At 43.2% G+C, this 8,925-nt stretch overlaps 1 protein-coding gene across 1 annotated transcript in view; it reads left to right on the top strand.

Moving 5' to 3' along the window:
* DUSP16 (dual specificity phosphatase 16) overlaps positions 1 to 8,925 on the top strand; it is a 27,454-nt gene that overhangs the window by 6,903 nt on the left and 11,626 nt on the right. The window contains exon 3 of the mRNA XM_009865345.1: positions 8,900 to 8,925. This exon is cut by the window's right edge and continues 129 nt beyond it. Coding sequence (XP_009863647.1) covers positions 8,900 to 8,925 — 26 coding nt within the window. The remainder of the gene's footprint in view (positions 1 to 8,899) is intronic.

The raw sequence follows: 8,925 nt of genomic DNA, 5'->3' as shown, positions 1-8,925 counted from the left end.
ATGCCACTTGGGGGGCGGGGGGGGGGCATTGGCTCCATTCTCCCCTAACTCCCTCAAACTTTGTTTGCTTAACCTGCCCATTAACCTCATCTTACCAAAGGCAGAAACCCTCCAGGGCATGGAACTTCCCTCACTACAGTGCTTGTAAACACACCTGGTGTAACGGAATGCCGTGCCACCGTAATGAAAACACCCCCCCTGGCCCCGGCTTCCCCAAAACCGCGGATCCGGTGGAAGGGCTCTCCGTGGCCGATGAGAGGGGGGGACGGGAAGCGGGTGGCAGCGCTCCCGACGGGCTCTCCAGCCTCCAGCTTATGTAATGGAAAATGGCAAGCGTCCCCACGGAGCCAGGGCTGGAATGCGTGAGTTGTCGTAATGGCCTGTGGAGGTCTGCAGCTCGTTTTAAACAGAGTGGAAATGCTGTAAGATTCGTAAAACTCGTGAGTCAGAAAGTTTACGATTTTCCTTCCTTGTGGCAAGGGGAAAAAAGAAATAAATCTATACTGCAGCTTTTTTAGATAATCATTTTAACGTTCGGTGGGAATGCAACTGTGGAAGTGCTGTTAAGTCACAGCATCAAGAGCCTCCGATCTGATTTGAGGCAAAGTAAATGTTGTCTTTGTTGTGGTGCTCTTTAAATTTTATTTATTTATTTATTTTTAGCATAGTTTTCAGTAATGTTGCATTAGGTGCCTAGCACTAGCCAGTATTTACAGTAACAAATTCTACGTTGCTATTAGGAGAGGAAACGAAAAAAAAAAGCTGAAAACATGAATATACTCCACTGCACACCTTTGGTGAAGGTTACTTGAAATTATGGGGTTTAAATATTATGTTTTAGGGGTGGTTGCAAAGTTTGCTGCTTTTTTATTCTTCTTTTCCTTTAAAAAGGAGTACCAAAATAATATTTACTAGTACATGGCCATACATAATTTATGAATAATCAGTGCCCTTAGTGAAGAAGCAAATTCTGGATTTAAGGAAGATGGTGGATTATTCTGCCAAATCCACAAGCTTCAAAGCCTCCTTCTTGCAATCCTTTCCTAGTACATGCATGTAGTCTTTGTTTTTTGACTCATCACTTGGGTCTTAGGCCTTTTCCACTCCCTGCTTTAAAATAATTGCGTTTGACGCCGAGTTAACAACTGATGAACTGGCAGACAATTAGGTCTTGTGGGAAAAGGAAGGAAGTTGCTTCTAGTCTGTTTTCAAGAATTCATTGAAGAAAGCTAATTTCTCCCTTTGGCCTTTTCTGAACAGTCAGAATCCAAAGAGGGGGAAAAAAAGGAGAAGCATCTGATTTGAATGATACTGAGGAGAAATGCCAGAGTTTGCTCTCTTACCAGTGTGCATTATCCTTGGGCTTTTCCAGCAGACTCGATGACCTGTGAAATCCAGGCACATTCACTGTCTCTTATTTCTCCATCAGGAGCATGAAGTGGGATCTTTCTGTGCATCCCGTGTGAAGCACGAAGAGCTGCAGGGCCAGCTGGATCTGTGGGGATGTCGTATAAAATGCTTCTTAACCTCTTCTTAGCCTGAAGTTTTAGGGAAGCCAAGCTCACAGGAGTTGCCGTGCTCTCTGTCTCTGCTTTCTGTTTAAGCTTGTTGGTCAGCTTCAGTAACGTTCGACAAAAGAAGTAATTAAATGAAAAAAATAATGGAAGTTCTTGTAAGCCCTGTGGAAATGAGCACCGCTACAGCGCAGAGCTTCAAATTAGCATCTCACCCTGGAAAGTAGTTTTGGGTTGAGCTGAACTGGTTGTGGTTTTGCTGGTGTGACCACACCGCAGTGTCGCGTGGGCCACAGCAACACAAGAAAGTCCCCTGGGAGCTGAGGCTGCTGTAGCTGCCAAGGATCTGCTGTGAGAAGGGCACCGGTGGCAGCTGGGGGTCTTTGGTCCCACAGCCCCTCAAATTACTTGGTTGAAAAACATGTTTGTCTAGTGTGACAGTAGAAAGCGGCTCTTCTGGTTTTCAGAATTGGTCTCCATTGGTTGTAGAAGTTGGCCGAGACCTTCATCTCCGTTACCAACCTCTTCTCTACCTCAATCTCTTCTCCCTTCTGCCTCAGCTTTGCTGCCAGGCTCTGGGTGTGAAAAGTGATTGCTGGGGTTCACCTTTGAGTTTTAGCTCAGGAGCTTCTAAGAAACACGTGGAGTGATGTGAACAGCTGTCTTCTCATCTTTCTTCCATTCCAGCTTACATTTCATGACTGCCTTTGCAAACAAGTAGTGAGAAATCCTTCCAGAACAAATGCAGGGTGAGCTTGTTGGTTGTTTTTCACTGCTAAAATTTGTATGTGCATGGAGCGCTCATCTTTGTAGGAGCTGTGTCCATACTTGCACAGTTATATAGAATAAGCAAGTCACACCTAACAAGAAGGTGCCCTGTCTTCACTGCAGGGCTGGGGGCACGTCAGCTGTCTCACTTCAATTTCACACCCAACCTTGGTCCACCTTATCTCTGAAGTGCAGTCAGGTCTCTGTTCCTTTCTGCACTTCGTCAGTATGCGCTTGCCTGATTAGCAAGAGCAACTATCTCCAGATGATTAAGGGTAAAACTTCTGTTGCAGATCTCGGCAAGCACGTGAGCATGGAAAGGAATTCCAGAATTAGCCCTTTCAACCGCAATTTTAAGAGCAACTTTAAATAGATATTAGGATTGCCTTGTGATCGATGTTAGAAATACATGCAGGTTGAGATGTGGGATGAACATGTGATGGAACATCTGAGCTGTACTCAACATGCACGCAAAGGAAAGACTTAGAAACGCGTGGATGGGGGAGATGTCACCAAAACAATCCTGGTTGGCAACTGCCACCAGCCAACAGCTCAGTTATTGTACTAAGTCATGTTAAGCATCAGTGAGCTGCTCAAGGTGAACTTTGAAAGCTGGTAGAAGGAGACAATGGCATTTTCCTCCCTTCCCAGAACCCTAAAAAAAAGGAAGATGTTTAGGGGGCAGGTGAAGGGCAGGAGAGCAAAGGGCATACTGGGCTGGTGTGTGGGGTAAGTGTGCAGGGCACATGCAGGTATCGATCTGCTCAGTAACGGCAAATTCACTGGACTGGCCATGGTATCCTAAAGCCAAATCTGAGTAATCTATGTCCGTGTGAGGAAGGGATGTTTGTGAATATGAATGAAGAACAATGCTTGCATTTTTAAAACTGAGTTCTTAGTGGACTGGTGTTTCTGCTTAACGTTTTTTACTCTTCTCTGTGCCAAATCAGTCTCACAAGTACTTGACCTTCTGTAAGCAAAGAAAAATGCTTTTAGTTTTTAATTTAGAATGAGTATGCTTCCTGTGAAATTGTCTTGTGTAATTTTGATCGGTTACGTCTCTGTGTGGTTTGACCCATGTGAAGCAAATACAAAAACGGGGAGGAGGAAGAGAAACCAATGTAACAGGGAATGAGCATAGGAAACATCTACCATTTCACACACCCCTGCCCCTGCCAGTTTTATGTCCTGTTGTGGTGTCATTTAACCAGAGTGGTTTTACTGAGCATTGGGTACAGTTATCTGCACTTCACAATTCTGTATTAAGTCTTAGGGCATAACTGGCCTCTCACTTGCAGACTTCCGTGGTGTTTTACAGAGCTACTGTCCCTGCGGCAGCGCTGCGGAGTGCTCCTTGTCTGTTTCCATAGAACATACACAGGCAATGAGCTGACAGAAATGTTTGTGCTTCTGAGCAGTTATCCCCCTGTATTAACTTAGGATTTGTCTCTGATGGTAGTTAAGCTAAGTGGTCATTAGGATCTGGATGGATTCTGTTCCCTCAATGCAAGGTAGCTCTCGCCAAATCAATAACATTTCGCTGGCTATCGTTTGTTGCCACCTGATCTCAGCTTCTCCCCCTCCCCTCTTCCTGCTGCTGGCAAAGTTAGTTGGGAGTTTTATTTATACGAAGATTGTTATGCAGGGAATCTATGAGAAAGAATAATGTTTACTGTGGAATTTTGCTGAAACTTTTTCATCCCTTCTGGGTTTGGCCGTATTTTGTTTCCGGAGTTGGCTGAGAAGGGAGCCGAAACTTTTGGTACCAGGATACCTTTAATGATCGTACCTTTACAATCACAGTCGTAGTCAGGAAGCGGTAACGTCTGATCAAAGGGAAGTCTGTAGCCACTGCTTTGCAGAACCATAGCAACAGGGTAATTGAGTAGTTTACTGGATCTTGCCAAATTTCTGCTAATGGATGTGGAGGCTTGTAAGCAAGAGACGTGGGCTTTACTGGCAAGACCTAGAAGGTGTTGGGTTCTCTGCCACACACACAAGGGCTTCGGCTGCAGAACCACTGACAGCTTTTGGCGCCTTAGCATGTGTTTGTAGCAACTCTTGTGTGAGTCGCAACCACAAGAAGCAAATGAACGAGTCAGCACGGGAATGTGGTACAGCACCGCTGCTCATCAGATGCGCTGCAGCCAGGGGATGCTTGCCACTCGGTTAAAACGGCAATCTTTTCCCTAGTCTGTTCATCTTCACAAGCTACCTAAAGACGAGCTGAGTTACCTTGGGACAGGTACAGGACTTTGCAGTCTTCTGATAGATCATATAAAATTTGGGCAGAGTTTAATTAGCTGGTTTTTGCCTCAGAAACATAAGGGAAGAGCCAAACATCACAATCCACCACTGCTACTTTGATGTATTTTGCCTACGTGTTGGAAGACATACTGCATGATAAAGTCTGAAACCACTTCTGTCTCCTATTGCTTTCATTTGCTCCCATAATGGAGCATCGTCCCCAAAGATTTTTTTTTTCTTTCAAACATGTATAGGGCCTATTACTCAAGTAAGACAGACATAAGAGCACTGTTAGCTACTTGCTACCAGCCAAAGGATATGACAGCTTATTTATGTGCAGTCATGACAGAAGCAACCTCCTGTTTAAAACTGAAGGAGGAAATCCACTGTGGTGCTTATCCTGCCCAACCATCAGAGTTTTCAGATATGATGGAACCATTGCATGAGTGGTGATGGAAGAGTATCAGAACAAGTAGAGTGAAAAACATCAAAAGCCTCCAGGGAGGGTGGGGAGTGGGGGAGATTCTTAGTTATATGTATAATACATAAAAGTCACTCAGTTTCCTCCTTCCGCTGTCCATAATATTCAAAAAGACCAGAAGCGTCTTCCTCCTGTTGAATGTCAAGAGAGTTGTGTCAGCTCAGCTTCACCATCAAGATACTGAAAACCTGTATGGTTCACAGCTACTTAGGAGAGAGTGCTTTGCAGTTATTTGTCAGTCACCTATTTCCAGGGCCCAGTTACATTTATCAGAAACTTCACTGAAACTTTATTAACCCAGTAGCTCTGTTAATGACCTGCAGAGACTAGTTTTTCCCCCCAAAGTTTCAACGTGCTTTTGTGATTGACTTACTATTTGCAGAGGCCAGAGTAGTGATGGGAGGAGAAAGGGTGTTATTTACAAAGTAGCTCCAGAAGAAAAGTGTGTTTCTTCTTATTAAAACAAACTGCACAGTGCTGTCAATAGCCCTATTCCAGCTGAGATAGGTAAGAAGATTTAAAGCCTAAATCTGCCTTGATGCAAAGGTCATCCTCAGATTACGGAATTTGAAACTAAACCTGTCCCATCTTTCTTTTAAGGCTCAATTTTCTATTCTGTATCCCCCACCTGTAGACTAAATTAATTTTCCAAATATTTTAAATTTTTTTTTTTGGTTTTGCTTCATGTACAGCAGAAGCACTTTCTTAGAGTAGAACTTGTCTTATAATGACACGACAGCTCAGTGATTGTGTGTGGATGCTGTTGTTCCAGACCCCTGATACTTAGTTTTGTTGCACTAAAAGATATCAGTAGTTTAGCAGGATGCATATACAAGTGTGTTTTGTTGGTAGAGGTTTGTTTGTGTGTTTTTCTAAAGCAATTTTTCAACATACGCTGATTTAGAACGTGGCTTTCTCATTGTGAGTGCCATAAATAAAAGCCAGATTTCTTGAAAAGCTGCTAACTTGTTGAAAGGATTATAGACGGCAGGGAAAAGAGATGAGTATTTGAAACAAGCCACTCATTTCATGCTTCTTCAAGTCAGCTCTCTACTGATAACTAAGGTTAAAATATATTCAAAGGAGAGGAGGGCTCACTTGGAAGCATGTGTCGAGACAGTTAATATAATGTCAGACTTAGCTGATCTGAGAATTTTATGGTGTAGTCACACAGTTACTGTGTCCCACCTTGTAAAGATTTGGAGGCAACATGTTACTAGGAAAGTACAAGTAGAAAGAAGAATCACGACTTTGAAAGGATGAATGTCCCAGAGGAAGTATTGAAGCATCTAGTCTTGAATCACTTCAAATTTGTCTTGACAGAGCTGCAGCATAAAAATAAAAAATTGCTCATTATACTTACAATGACAGAGTGTGGGTTTCCATCTCCTAGCATCTCATAATTTTTTTTGCTTATTAGCTTCTTGCTTAATTTCTTGTTGCAATGTTCATACAGAAGTGAGACCAGTCTGTAGGTAGCTGGGAAAATTCTTCTTCTGCTGTTGCTCAAGTTTGCCTATGTAGTCTCCTGCAAAGAAAGCACAGATGTGCTTTTCTTTGCTTGTGCTGCTTCTTTGTAAGTCCATTCTCTATCTCCAGCTGTGTTAGAGACAGGATCCAGAAAGCAGCCAACAACCTTCTCAAGAAGTAAAGAATAAGCAAATGAAATCACAGGCTGATATTTTATTTCCCATTATTCCCCCAACTCATACCATCCAACCTCCCCCTCATATCCTCATGATGAGCATCGTCGTGGTTGTCTCAAATCACTTATTTAACAAAATAGATGAGTAATTTATTTATTTAATTAATTGAGAGGGGGCAGGGAGGGGGCAGGCAAGTAAGTCAGGAGACTGAACAGGAATTGCTGTTTATAAAACTTTTGTTCTGAAAACTGTTTGTTGGCTTTTTAGTTTATTAGATAAAATGGGCTGTTAGACACGACTATTACCTTGTGGGTTTTTCTGATATTTGCTAAACATGAGAGTTTTTAATCCAAAGAATAGGCATAATTCAAACAATGATAATCCAAGCATTGGCAAAACAGTACGTTATCTTTTTCCTGAATAATTTTAATTCATATCTTCAAACTGTACTAATAGTGAACATAGAGTTTGGCACGTCTAGTACATTAATACTTCACTTTCGTGATGATAAAAAGGTGTCTCGTTCTGAACAGGTTATAATTACTCCTCCTTCAGGTAAAATTCTGCTTGTCTCTATGCTTTAGTGTGAGGAAATAGCTGGGGACTTTCACTGTGGTTTGTGACTTGGTTGACTTAAATGGTGAAACATACTGATTTAAGCAGCTGCTTCTGGTTCTTCAGACTAGTTGCAAAGATGAAGTATGAGAATGAGCTGAGCTTGGGGTTTAGCTAGGCTTGGAAAAAACTAGCTAGTTTTTGTGAGAACATGTTTAGTTGAAGTCTAAGTTCATTGCTTGGAGGTTTCTTTGGTTTTGTTATCTAACTGTGGGTGAGGCCGATTGGACCGCAGTTGGTAGCACAGATTTATAACTCAGTCTTTGTGATGGGAGGGAAGCTGGGGGACTAATCAAGCAAGAAGAAGAAACAGAACTTGAGCTGCGTTGTATGTATTTGTGTGTAGAGTGATCTCGGCTTCGCTTTTTATTGCCTTCATATTCCATAGCAGTTGTGTAATGCTGATGGTGAAACAGCCAAGGAACATATTTTAGGTGGATTTAAATGTGTTATTGGTCATTGCACTCTAGTTTTCCTGAGTAGTTTAATGCCAAGATGGGAAAACCTCTCGTACGAGGACAGGTTGAGAGAGTTGGGGCTGTTCAGCCTGGAGAAAAGGCAGCACGAGGGAGACCTTATAGCGGCCTTCCAGTACCTGATGGGGGCCTACAGGAAGGCTGGGGAGGGACTGTTTTACAAGGGTGTGTAGTGAAAGGATGAGGGGCAATGGCTTCAAACTGGAGCCGGGTAGATTTAGATTAGACATTAGGAAATTCTTCACTTTGATGGTGGTGAGGCACTGGAACAGGTTGCCCAGAGAAGCTGTGGAAGCCCCATCCCTGGCAGTGGCCAAGGCCAGGCTGGATGGGGCTTTGAGCAACCTGGTCTAGTGGGAGGTGTCCCTGCCCATCAGGGGGGTTGGGACCAGGTGATCTTTAAGGTCCCTTCCAACTCAAACCAATCTGTGATTCTGTGAAATGGTCATGGAGCCATGATATGGGTAGTACCTAATAGCTGGTGCAGATGAAGAGCCAGCTGGCACTGAAGGGAGGTAGGGGCTTGTGGTGATTTGCTAGGGGAGTCCATGGCTGGATCAGGTCTTCCCCTGTAGCCCTCCCTCTGCCGCGCCTCCCCCACCTAAGATTAAGAAGCCGTGGTTTTGAAAGATGAAACCTCTCCCAGTGTGCTGGATGAAATATATTAATTATGGAACAGCTTAAAAAATAATAATAATGTGGGATTTTAAAAGCAACCATTAATAACCACTTATTGATGCTTCTGCCAAATAGAGTAAACATGACTTTTTCTTAGTGAAGTCTAATTAGAGACCTAATAGAGGAGGAGGTGTTTGGAAAACAGCTTGCAAGGGCGGAGAGGAAAACGCGTGTGTGCTTTTGGTGTGGTGGGTGTTGTGGCTGTTGGTGGTGGGATTTTTTTGGACTTTTTTTTTGCTTTTTTAAGTCTCGTTTCCACATATCATTAGGAATGGGAAGAAGCATCAAAAACTTCTGAGCTGCTGATGGATGGTTCCTCACAGTCATGGTACCTCTGGAAGGGGCACTTTCTGTTAAGGGTTTCCTGCTGCCCCATATCACTTCCTCTTCTCCTCCAAAAAATGCTGCTTTTCAAGAACCGGTACATGCCTACAACACTGTGTGTGAATTAAATACGTACTGTTCCTCTCACAGGTGGATTTGCTGAGTTCTCCAGCTCT

The sequence above is a fragment of the Apaloderma vittatum genome, unplaced genomic scaffold (assembly GCF_000703405.1).
Source record: "Apaloderma vittatum isolate BGI_N311 unplaced genomic scaffold, ASM70340v1 scaffold9912, whole genome shotgun sequence".
NCBI classification, from domain to species: Eukaryota; Metazoa; Chordata; class Aves; order Trogoniformes; family Trogonidae; genus Apaloderma; species Apaloderma vittatum.
Note: the sequence above shows the minus strand (reverse complement) of the source record. Positions and strands in the feature narration are given on the sequence as shown.